The sequence below is a fragment of the Ambystoma mexicanum genome, chromosome 4q, assembly GCF_040938575.1.
Source record: "Ambystoma mexicanum isolate Mex_15411 chromosome 4q, UKY_AmexF1_1, whole genome shotgun sequence".
In the NCBI taxonomy this organism is placed as follows: domain Eukaryota; kingdom Metazoa; phylum Chordata; class Amphibia; order Caudata; family Ambystomatidae; genus Ambystoma; species Ambystoma mexicanum.
The window spans coordinates 362355937-362369021 of NC_090928.1; the positions used below are offsets into that span (position 1 = coordinate 362355937).

A 13085-nucleotide genomic window follows, 5' to 3' on the forward strand; every position below is an offset into this window, starting at 1 on the left:
ACACTGCAGATGTCTGCCTGGTGAGGGGGGCCCACGGTCCGCTCCTGCAGTCAGCGCGCATGACAGTGCGCACCAGCTGCATACTTGCCAACCCTACCGATTTAGGCGGTAGGATACCGCTTTTTAAGCAGTCCTACCGCCTACCGATTTAGTGGCAACAAATACCGATTTTTTTTTTTTTTTAATATTTTTGAAACTTTACGATTTCTACAAATTTTTGCTTACAGAATGTTGGCATGTATGTGGTATATATGTCCTGTAATTTACAGACATTTCTTTATTAGGGTGAATGTTGTGACTAATCAAAACAAGAGTCCATTATACACTTAAAAGCGCTTCTTACTGAATCACTATAAGACATGTTTAACATTTTAAATTGTGCACATCATGATGTTCCCATAATGCTCCTTGCTTTTATGCAAATCGCTAGGATTGGGTTCTATGAAGAGATACTGGGGCGCACAACCTGGCAGGGGACCATGCCCCTTGTCCTCACCACTTCCTTCCAAAAGCCTCGCCCCTCCAAAGAGGTGACATTTCCCCCTTACATGTTTTCCATTTCCAGCACTGACCACAGTAGTACAGCGCTTTGACAATGCTCAGGTAACACGCGTGTAGAATGCGGAACTCTCTCCCAAGTTTAGGGATGGTTGAATGCCAAGGATTAGAATTGTGATTGTGTACAAGTGCCAGGCTCAGTCATTCTCTCTTTGCTCCTTGCTTGGCCTCTTGCACAGCCATTCCTAATCCTGGGGAGGAATGGGTAGAGTCCTGCCTCCTCCACGTCTCCTTAATACTCCCAAATACTACCAGTGACCTTGACGGACACAGCCTTCAGTCCAAGTGAGTCTCTGTGGTTTAGCCTCCAACCCTACTGTGCAAGCTGCCTGGCCACCCTGGGCCAGAAGAGTGTTAAGCCTGTCCCTTAGAGGGCAGGAGTGGCAGCTATAATTCAGTCTAGTTTAACATGGCAATGATTTTTTTATGGCCATAGAGGAACATGTTGCCGAATGGCTTTTCATGTTGAATGCTACACTATGAAGACCCTAAGCATTAATATTTGTTTTGATATTTTTTGGAGACTATAGAATACCCACATCGTGGGCGCTGCACTGCAACACGAACCAAGAGAAAATGGTCCCATTTTTAGGATGCATATAGTTCTCTCTGCGAAAACGTTTTAAAATTCACTTCCAATATTTCAATTTAAGTCCACTGAGAGGCAGTTGGATTCAGTGATTTGTTATGTTATGCTGGGTGTCTTTTAAAAAAAAAATATATATATATATATATGCCGCCAGATCTGAGCCACAACAGCAAGGCATTGTGGGTATGCAAATTAGCCCAAATACATATCTTTTTCTCCAGGAAATTGCTTTGTCTAAGGGCAGTGCTACTTTATAAATGGCTTAATCAACCCAAGAAAGTCATCTTGAAAGGCTTTCAGGACAACTAGATAATTGGTTTCCCCCTTATTAGTGAGCATCAGTGCAGTATAGTCCTGACAGTGCCTGCTTCTTCTCCCCGCACCCTCATCTGGAGAGACGATGTTCGCTGTTTGTCTCTCTTGTCAGTCATGCAACTCTGCTAAAGCTCCTCCCACTTGCCAGTGTCCCTAATATATTGAATGAGGAACTTTGTAATTGGAGCATTTGGCCATGTTTTTAGCAACACCAACAAAGTTATGGTGGGTTTAAAAAGGTTTGGGAAAAAATAACCTTTTACCTGAAATGTGAAAATAGGAAAATCCATAAGAGCCAAGTCACACTCCACAGCGCCCCTAGTAGCCATCGCTGGAAGTTCACCTCCAGTTCTGAGCCATATCAGCAATGGATTGTGGGTATATAAATTAGCCCAATTGCAAACCTTTTTCTCCAGCAAATTGTCTTTGTCCAAGAGGGCGGTGCTACTTTATCCATAGCTTAATCAACCCAAGACAGACATTTTTCAAGGCTGTCAGGACAACCACATATCTGGGATCGCACAGTGAAGGAAAGAGAGAGAGAGACACACACCCCCCAACACCTATCTCGTTCGGACAAATATATTCCTGTGAAGGTTTTGAAAGACTTCAGAGAGGAGTGCTTTAGAAATTAGTGAACCATGGATGCATGATGGACCCAACAAGTGCTTGGGCGTTCCCTATTTGAGTGTGTGTTGGCCAAGTGTATCAGGTTGGGTTGATGGGCAACCAATGCTGTCCCATATATGTAAGTTGGTGTCTGCCAGGCCGTATGTCGGGGGTGTCATAGGCAAGAATTGGCTGAGTGAAAGGTGACTGGAGGGAAAACAGGGAGAAGAAAGGGTTGTGCTCATTAACGTGCCACCCCATCCTACATACTTGCCAACCCTACCAATTTAGGTGGTAGGATACCGCTTTTCAAGCAGTCCTACCATCTACCGATTTAGTGACAACAAATACCGATTTTTTTTCAATATTTTTGAAACTTTACGATTCCTACAGATTTTTGGTCACAGAATGTTGGCATGTATGCTGCTGCTGCACCACCAGGCACTTCCGTCGGGTGCAACAGTTGGTGGATCAACTCGTGGGTGGGGCGATTGGCAATTATAATTAATGTCTCCGCTCGAAAGTAGTCCATGGAGGGTTATTGTATTAATTGTAAGGTTTCGTTTGCATTTCGCTCGCTCAATCATGGTTCCATTCAGTTTCCAGCCCTGTTTCCTACATACATTAGTAGTACAAAACATAATTTCAAATCGTTTTTTGATAAAATATGAACAATCAAACTAATCGTAAATTTCTCTTGCACCGCCTCTAAAAGTAGTAATTAAATCTACGGAGAGGTCCTATCAGTTTGATGGCGGTTCCCTTTGGACGGATCATCCAAGAATCAATGTCGTAGAGCCTAATTCTGTTAAGTAGCCGGCTCTGCAGTCAGCCGGTGCCTCTGGGATCATGTTGCAGGGCTACTAGCCTCACCAGCCCTTTGCATATCTTGATTATGTCTTCCTTTTGCATTTTTCTGGGTTTACCTTATTGGCCCCAAACTGGAACTTCACATGGTTTGGGACATTTGTCTCGCCTTCCCTACTATAAAGCCCCCGCCCTGACGCCTGTGTACACACGTACATGAATGGCATTCAAATCCCCAGACACACATTCTGCAAATTAAGGCTGGGGCAATGGAGCCACATTTGGCTGCCAAATTTCACGCGGACTGGAATAAGAGATGTCGATGCGGGATTGGTGGGGGGCGCTGGGGGCATCTTATGGGCCTAGTATCATTCAGTTAAGCCCTGTCCTGTGAAGTCTAGTAGTAGAGGCTCCCTGTGGTCCTCAAGGTCGAGCTGAGGCATAGGCAACATTCACCGGAAGGGGCAGCACTGCCCTGGTCTGCTGCAGTTGCTCTCCGCATCTGAAACAGCTGTTGCATGCCTGTGATTATCGCATGCGCTCGTACTGACTGCAGAAAGGTACCTTTGTCAGCTTTTTAGGCTGGGGCTGAACAAAAGGATTGCACATTTTATCTATAAAAAAACATATTTTGGAAGAAACTGAATATAATGGCCATTTAGAACTCCTTATTAATACAAAACAGCGAATTTTAGTCATGTTACCTTAAAAATGAGTGGGAAACTAAATAAAGATTGCCATGTTTCCCACTCATTTTTTAAGGTAACATGACTAAAACTAAATAAAGATTGACAAAACAGCGAATTTCTTAGTTGGAATATGTTTTAACATTTTTGGGGTCGCTGTGCCACTCTGCAGGGTTTTAAAATGGAACTTTTAAGACATAGCCCTGCCACCGCTGGCAGCGCAAGCACGCAAGTCTCTATGTTATGGGTTCTGCAAATACAATTTGCAACTACGCGACGTGTCCCAACTCGCACGGATTCACGTCATTTTGTTTGCTGTGATGTTTAAACGAATGCTGCAGGCGAGTGTTTACGAGATAAAGATGTAAAAATACAATGACATGCTACGGCAATATAATTAACTTCCGGTTCTTGGTTATAACTATCATACTGCCTTGTGTTTGCCCCTCAAAATAGATGCTGCAGACAGTGCCCTTTAGTGGCAGGACGGGCCATTAGGCTGCCAAATTTATTGCTTTCCTCTTTCCTCTTATCAACTCTTCACCCTTGATGAGGTCGAGGAGTATTGCAGGTACCCCGGAAAATACTGGTAGTTTCAGCATTTGCGGCCTCAACCAACATTGAGGGGGTGAGGGGAGCGCTCAGCATAAAACATTTGAGACCGCTGCTTTAAACGGCCAAGCGTAATGTGTTTCAAACACACACTCCAGACCCCCTGTTACACTGTAGTTCTCTTACCTGCAGGGTCGGGCTGGCCTATAGGGCAATAGACCCATGGGTGAACCAAAAACGCAAAATGCTTGTGTGGGCCTGTTTTTTTGTTCAAAGTGGGCCACTTTTTGAGCCAATGTGGGCTAGTTTGATGAACTACTTCACTATGCAGCTAATAGTTTTGACCAGTGTTGCTGAGTAATTCTTTAAAATGCACAATTTGCATCAGATTTTACCCCAAAAACTCCCCCTTGGGTACTACTCAAACAGTCTGTTACAAAAGGAATGAATAGCCATTTGCATCCAGGGGCCACTTTTTCATTGGTGCCCGAGACAATTTTATGGCTGTCCAACCCTGCTTACCTGCTGGAGTGCCTAGAAGCCATTGCACTGCCAATGGCATAGAATACATGTTGCAATCAATGTTGTGAGGCTGGGAGCAAAATATATTGCTCGGGCGCTGCTTGGTCCTTATGCAAGCAGTGAGTAGCCCTTGCATTTATTGGCCTTATTGCATCCCTTTTAAATAATGGGTTAGTTTGGGCTATTGGATGGTGCTTTCACCACCTTTAAGCCCAAACAATTGCATTAGAGTACAGATGGGGAGAAATGGCATATGAGGAGGGAACAGGCAGCTTCTAGCTGCTGTTTGGTTATTTGCCCACCCTTTGACTGCCCATGGCCATGCTAAACCCTATGGCCATTCCCACTCGGGTCCTGCCCCTCCCCCAACCAAAACAACTCTTCATGGGAGCTCTTTGAGCTTGCTTTATTCAAACCTTACCATCAAACTTTGATCTTGAAGTGCCTGACCGTGTTTTTTTCAAGGCAGTCTTTTGAGAGTTAATGACTTAATTGGTGCTGTATACCCAGTACTAGTCTAATAAAAAATGCTTAACCAGGTCTGCCTTCAGCCACTCGATTTATAAGCAATATGCGTGTCCTTCACTGACGTCCTGTTAAAAGCAAGCATTGAAAAAGCCAATAGTTTTGGTATTGGGCACTGTCAGGCACTGCTATTAGATGCCAGGTACTCGCACCATTTTGCACCTGCTACCATACATGGCCAGTTAATACCACTACGGCAGTGCCTAGCAAGTGCCTTTCCCAGGCCTACACAAAAGCCAAAACGGTTGCCTTTGCCAATACTTGTTTACAAAGAGTGCCTGTTGTGGTAGTGATATTATGCAAACCTTAACTAATCCGTTCAGATGGAAAAAAAAAATACTGACCTATCCTTTGAGGGTAAGGTGTTTTTCACTGGTAGCACGGATGAGGTCCAAAACCACTGAAAAGCAGAGAGAATTACTGTGAAGTTCCACTCTGTTAACTGAATGGGGTCCCCGTATCCCCCTCAACAAATACTACACTATAGGCAGCTGCAGGTCATGTGCTTGATCTGGTTTTACTACATGCTACAGCCTGGGTGTAAAGACTAGACACGTATGCAGGCTAAACCGCCATTGAGTTAACTACTTGGGGCCCCTGTCACTTTATCCCAACTATAAATGTCGGGGCCCCGAATAACACTGCTGCCCTGGAGTTTTTCATTTTATTGTTTCTGCGGTGCAATCCTTTTTATGGTGCAGACCCCTGCACCCCCCCCCCCTTTCTCCCTTCCTTTCTAGCCCTAACCGAACACCTCCGCATCAACCCAAATGTGTCATATTATTTACACTCCCGATATCCGGCTTGCCATCCTTGAGATACGCTTTATGTGCGTATTTGGGTTTAGTTCACAGATCCTTCTTGTTTATGAACAGAAATGTGGTCCCAAAGACATTCATATGTTTCTTCCCCTGTGCAGAGATGAAGCATTCATAAGTATTTAAGTGCCAACATGCTGCTCCATTTCTGAATTTCTGTGAGGCACCCGTTCTCTTGTTTGCAATGGTTCTAGTGTGCTGAATATCGGAGGTATCGCTCAAACACACATATTTGAACTTGTGTGAAGAGAATGTCGGGTAGAGCTTGTATACATTTTAGTAGGAACATACATTCAAAACTGAAGGATTCTCGATATATAAAAGAACAATACGAAACAATATTTCAGACAACTATTTGGAAGGTCTATTAGTACCCGGTGGGGGATGTTGCGACCTCCCATCCAATCAGGAGGTACAGAACAGGGGCTTTACCACACTGAAAACCCCACTCTGAGTGATCCTCCTCGGAGCTGGAGGCCACCATCTTACCTCGCCGGGAATCAGGTAATTTCCCCCCCCCCCCCCTCCCCACTGGGGCTTCGCTCAAGCTTCTAACGTATGCTCTGGGGCAGTACCTGACTGGTAATGCCCCACTGCTGGGGTTATATTGATTAAATAAGTAGGCATTTGATCTTGAGGCAGAGTAGCGATTGCCAAGGTAGAACATGGTCCATGTGAATGTGTAGCCAATGCTAAGGAGAAATTGTATGAGTGCTGGAGTTAATATCCGGTTGTCTGTGTCCTTTCAAGGATGGAATTTACATTGATGTATTAGTGCGCATACTGATTGTATAACATTTATCTTGTAGGTCAGCGTGCCGCTAGATTGAAGGCTCTGCAAGATCTGCTGATCTCCACCGATGCAAGCACCGGGACCCACTTTGAAATGGCTTCCTTTGTGGAGGAAAGCTTAATGAAGGGCCTTCTGCAGTACGTCATTCCTTACTCTGACTCGCTGGGCATGAACGAACAAGAGCTGCCAAACTTGCTCAGCTTGCTCAAGGGGGGAAACATCAGTGTCCTGTCTGATCCTTATCCACGAGTCGCATCAATTCTGGACCAAATGCGCGAGCTCTACCGCCTCATAAACTCGCAGGAGCTGAAGACAGGTCAGCGCAGGCTCACGCGCCTGCACATTCACACCCTTGCCTTCCAGGCAATCGCTGTCTCCAAGGGATCCATGTGGAAAAACACCATGTCGGCAACGGCCAAAGCCTCCCTAACCGCCAACCGTCATGTCTGCGGTTCGGCACAGATAGACACAACCAAAGCCAGGCTGATCCTGGATGACTCCTTTTCAGTGAGCCAGGAAGTGGGCAGCACAAGGATCCCAGTTAAGGAGAATCGCCCTGTTTCTTGTTGGGAAGAAAGCGACTATGAGATTTGCTTAGCTCCTGTGTTGGTGTGCACAGATGTCTACCAGACAGCCGGCGGAGGTGACAATATCTCAGCAGCTGGCCTGGTGCTACAGATTTAATGGGCTAGGCACACATTAGAGTCATGGAATTTCTGTGCTGCAGATTTTTTTTGGGCATATTTAAAGCAAAAGGACAACCGAAATGCATATCAAAGAATCTCAGTACAGAGCTTGAACCACAACTCTACCGCTTAAAACGTTTTTCTATCCTGAGGAGATACTTGTTTTTTTTTTTTTTTATCGATTTAAAACACTTTAGCTTATAGAGCCCACACCTGTTGCGGCTTTACAGCAGCGGGTCGGTATTCTTCTCAAAAATGTTTTTTTAATAATCTCGATTCATCTCGAGGAGGAATACCCCAGAAGTTTGAACTATGGCAATTTAATATGTATGGAGGGGCGACTAAAAAAAGAACACAAAGCTCCTTTCCCCAAGAGATATATTTTCTTTAGGAATACAATCATAGCTACCAACAACAGGAACGGAATACTATCATGGTGGAGCCAGCAAATGAGCCTTTTCCTTTTGGTCCAGTTTTCAGAACTATGGCTGTCCAGCACAAAATATTCTGAGGAGTACAAAATAATTTTTTTATTTATTGAATTTATCCATGAATAAGTGTACCCAGGTACTCCACAAATAATTCCATAATTAACTTTGGACCCAATTATTGGTGGTGTTTTTAAAAATCTTGCTTTATAAAAGGAATATTGGGTCCAAGTATGACCAATTCATCTTGCTGATCTGCATATATGCTCCCCTAATAATTTCTATTAAGTCCCTTACTGTTGCTGATTCCTCCCTCCAGAATACATACACCTTGTGGCCTTTTCAGATAGGAGAAAGTTGATATGGTGTCTTCTGGATTAGAAGCTTCAGGGGGGCTTTCAAGCTATTGTATATCTGAGCCATTGCTTCATTATCTGAGCCATGCATTTTTAATTCTGTTTGTTTTTAACTCTGAAAATGTGAGGGTGGCATTAGCAGTTACAAATATTGTTTTCAAACAGATTTTAGTAGAAAAAAAGTAATCTTTTCCTCCTAGTGACTTTAACTTGCTTTTTTAAACTTCGTTTAACCCCGTCAGTTCAAAGTTTGCAGCAAAGACGCTAGATGTATTTTTTTTGTTACACTCCCAATCCGAATGTGATCAGGTTTAGGATACCCCAATCCAGGAGTTTGTTTTTCAATTGTCTCCTTTCTAGTAACTTTCTTTATAGCTGGCAGGGCTGAAGCAGGGGATGGCAACATCTCACCCGTTAAGCACTCACCTCGGACATCTAGCCAGTCTGCACTTCGCATTCCTGCAGGGCCGACTCAGCCCTTCGTCCTTCACAGCTCGATAACGTGGGTACAATTGAAGTGGGTAGTAACAGCTTACACCGGTGGAATGCAACATGAAGCATTCTATACAGACGCAATAGTTTATTTTTTTTATAATTGGTTTAATCCCCTTTTCTCTCATCATTCCATAAACTAGCCTCAGTGAATATTACATAGAAAACGTCTTTCTGTACAAAACACTATACAAATAGGTTCATTTTAAGTGAGCTACTCGGAAACGAAGCTTTTCATGACTTTGTTTAAATACTGACCTCCTAGTTGTGCAGAAGCACTTCATTGGGGCAGATCAGTCATTTAGAATGTGGGAGCATTATTGATGTTGTAGTTGTTGGGAGATTATTTTTCATGAGCAGGTTACGAACTGTTCTTAAATGTGTGTGTTTTATCCCAAAAAAATTGCATTGCCATTAATACCATGGTCAGAGAGGTCCAAGTTTATGTAATCGTTAATAAATTGAGAAGCGCATTGGGAACAGCCCGTTTTATTTTCAGAACACTTAATAATAATGTTGCCTTTTTCAATATTTACCTGTGTCATACAACATGAAACCTACTAGATGAGGGTTGAGCGGGCACAGCTTATTTCGACTGGTTTTTGTTACTAGTTCCAGAGGAGGTGGTAGTTGTTTGTAATTGATTGTTTTAATGGGGTGCAGCCCACTGTTGTGTGCCACCGTGTAGGGCACAAACTATAATTGAAGAGAAGAAAGAGACCTAGGCTAATTAGCCTCCCACGCATTCTTGACTAATGCAAGTAATGGAATTTATGTGAACATGTTCAAATTAAGAATGCAAAATAGTGTAACTTATGCATAATACACACACAACTTGTGGGGACCTAGAAACTATTACCTTTTTCAAAAACAAAGCTATATTCCAAGCCCCTGTTGCACAACTTGAAATTTAATATAAACATAACGCACAAAATGTAGTTAATGTCTTATTCTATGTTTCACCTTTTTCTATATTATGAATTCAATACGGTGGACTTTGTCTTTTTTTCCTTTACATTTCTACAAAGGACCAGAAACGGTGCTATGAAAAGCAGTGAGAAAACCAAAGGAAAACCATGACAGAAGTAAAAAACTCAGTTAACCCCTTTCTCCCACCTCCAATGTGTGTTCTCTGGGATAGAAGGGTTACCCAATTTTTTAGGGTTTTCCCCATTATTTATGCTGCTTTCAGTTGAGCTGAACATTTATCAACATTTATCAGGCCTTACAAATGCTTAAAAATACCACTGCACCGGCAGAGCCATTTTATTTAGTTTACATACTCAACCTAAGAGAAATGCACACTTGGTGTTTTGTGCAATGCTGCCACCCAAATGCCAGCCATGCACAGTGAAACCGTTATTTGCCATTTACTGCAAACAGTTTGTTTGAAACTTTTACTGCAAACATCCCCACACACACTGTATTTGACCATCATAAAATCTCCTTGCAAATGCGAGTGGGCCAGTTGATTTTGCAAGCCCTGTTTTATGGTCTACGGTGTCATTAGGGCTGTAGAAACTTAGTACATTCTCTCAGGGAACAGCAATTCCTTTGTGCCTTATGTGAACTTGGACAGCCCACAATGGAAGCAGGGTAACCCAGCATTCCATAGGTCTGAGTGAATAGCATGCACCAAAGTTGAGGTTTTGTTGTGATTTGCATCCAGGATGAAACTTGTGGGTACCAGTTGCAATGCAAAACCTGATTTATTAAGATTGCATGTCAAATGGGGACACTGGATACGGACGGATGTCTGTTTCTTGCAGTTTCTACATGAACGTTTTGCTTTGTCTTTTTATTACAGGGCTCCAGTATGCAAACCATGCGAACCTAGTGCTCCATTGTGTTCTTTGTTATGCAGTCTCTTCAAATACACATTCCAATTGATTGTATCCTGGGTCTACACAAAGCAAACGTTCGTGTATTCGGTCTTCATTAAGCAAATATATATGCATTTTGTCAAGGATGGGTATTTTTGTGAAACGGTGTTTGTGGAATGTATGACAATGCAATGAAAACCAGACAAAAGCACAATAAACATCTATGTATGCCTTTCAACTTGATCTGTATTGTTTTCTTACCCATTTACGTATTGGCTATATTGGTGGCATAAGCATTTGGAAATGTGCACATCAAAAGGCCACAGTCACATTTAATGAAATTGCCACAGTAACCGGGCTCTAATTTAACAAGCACCATGAGATTAGTAATGTTTACAGAATTGTCAAATAGATCTCTGCAAACTTGCAATACATTACACCATTTGTGGAATGCAAACCTTTAAAAGCTATGGCCAATGGGGCGTGGCTAGCAGCGCCAGCTATATGGTACGTTGCTGATAGCGTCCGCATGAAGCCCGAGTCTAATGCATGATTTAACACTGTAATTCCTTCTGCCGGTACCGGAGAAGGAAGGAATAGATGCTACAAACTGACGAGAAAGGGGATAATAATAATTAGCATTTTATACAGCGCTACTAATCCTCGGTATCTGAGCGCTACTTATTACCTATGGTGTGTGGTGCTCATTTATCGACCTCGGAAGGATGAAAGGCTGCGTCTGGCCCTGGCAGGCTCTGCACGGATGTCAAAGCGGGCACTTTACTCACTGTGCTATCTGAAGCGGTGACCTCCGATGTGATCCAGAAAGCAGGAGAGAGCCCAGGAACCGAGTCACAACGCGGCCGATGGAGTGATCCCAATATGGCGCCACCGCTGTGAAGTAACCCCCGGCCAGCAACCACCTGCCCAGATCGCGAAGCGGATTGCAAGGGGAAGCCGTTCCCCGGACTTGGAGAGTGGAAGTCCTCGCCCACAGCCCCTGAGGTACCTGAAGCAACAACAGCCAGCAAGCCAGCTGAGGCAGAGAGTGAGGACACAAACCCCAGTGGCAACCAGACAAGTGAGTGGCTGCACCCTAAGCCCAGAGGGGGTGCGTTAGAGCAGGAGGCCACCGGAGCTGGAAACCCACACAAAGTAAGAAGCTCCCCGGGGGTAACGGCGCCTTGGAGTGCGAAGCTGGTGGGGACCACAGGACACGGAGCAAGTGGGGGGGCACACCAAACAAAGAGCTGGAACGGGCCGAAACTTGCAGCATAATCCTGAGTACCTGAGATAGCTCAGAGCATTACACTGGGGCAACACCCCCTCTAACTCCCCGCTGAGCTAGAACAAACAAAATCCCTCTCGCCAAACCCTGCCAGCTTGTTCCAGCAAGGACAGGAAGGCCCTGGGCACGGGCTCAGGATGTCTAGGCAATCAAAGGCCCAAAAGAGCGCGGACATCTACACAATGCTGCTGCCATCGGAGAAAGCGAGGAAAGCAGTTCCTCCATCCCCGGACCACCCTGCAGTCCAGCTGGCAACTAAAGAGCATATTCAGGCCTTTTACATGGATGTAAAAGCCGAATTCAGCAATTGCATGGCAGAGATCTCAACCGACTGGACCAGAGGGTCGTGGAAGCAGAGTAGAGGTTTGGGGAAACAGAGGACTAAGTCCTAGACAACTCAATAGCGATAGCTGACCTGCAACAGAGGATGCACTCACTGGAAAAGAAGGGCAAATCCTGAGAAATGAAACAGGAGGACATGGAAAACTGAGCTTGTAGGAACAACCTACACATTAAGGGAGGCCCTCCTCCATCTCTGATCAGGCCCTGGCGGAATACGTTGGAGACTTCTTCCAGGCCCTCCAGCCCAATATGGACAAATCACTGCTACTGTTGGACCGTACACCCAGATTGTGCTTCCAGGGAAGCCCATCATTAAATACCCCTCCAGATATTATTACCCGGGTCCATTTTCTCACCACTAAACAGGAAATAATGGCAGCAGGGCGCACACAAGGCAAACAAACATATCGGGGTTCAGCTCTACAAATCTATCAAGATCTGGCCACCATCACGATCCAAAAACGAAGATCTCGCCGCCCTCTCACTCTGTTCCTGCAAGAACAAAACATCAAATACCGGTGGCTATTCCCGGCAACTCTGCCATTCACGTTTAAGCGGTCGACCTGCTCCATTTCCCTTTCATGGCCGCTTCCCACTGAAATTCGCTTCCACCTCAACTTAGAGGAAAAACATCCCATCTAGCATTCTGCAAAGCTATCAAATCCAGTTCAAGCTCTTCATTTGAACCTGCCATCACCCACAGGGTGTTCACTGCTTGTAATCCATGATCTGTATCCTTACATGCTCGGGTAACTAAATTAAAATAATGTACTGTCCATCTTAATCGCTACACTAAATGTAACCAGTAGCAAATTATGTATCATGTAACCAAGACACTTGCTTGTAACAGCGCCTCGGTGCCTCTGGGCTGCAAGTGCGCTTTAAAAATCTAAATA

At 44.3% G+C, this 13085-nt stretch overlaps 1 protein-coding gene across 1 annotated transcript in view; it reads left to right on the plus strand.

Moving 5' to 3' along the window:
• LOC138467725 (ADP-dependent glucokinase-like) overlaps positions 1–10797 on the plus strand; it is a 224682-nt gene extending 213885 nt beyond the window's left edge. The window contains exon 6 of the mRNA XM_069607927.1: positions 6791–10797. Coding sequence (XP_069464028.1) covers positions 6791–7458 — 668 coding nt within the window. The 3' untranslated portion in view covers positions 7459–10797. The remainder of the gene's footprint in view (positions 1–6790) is intronic.
• Positions 10798–13085: the final 2288 nt, after the last annotated feature.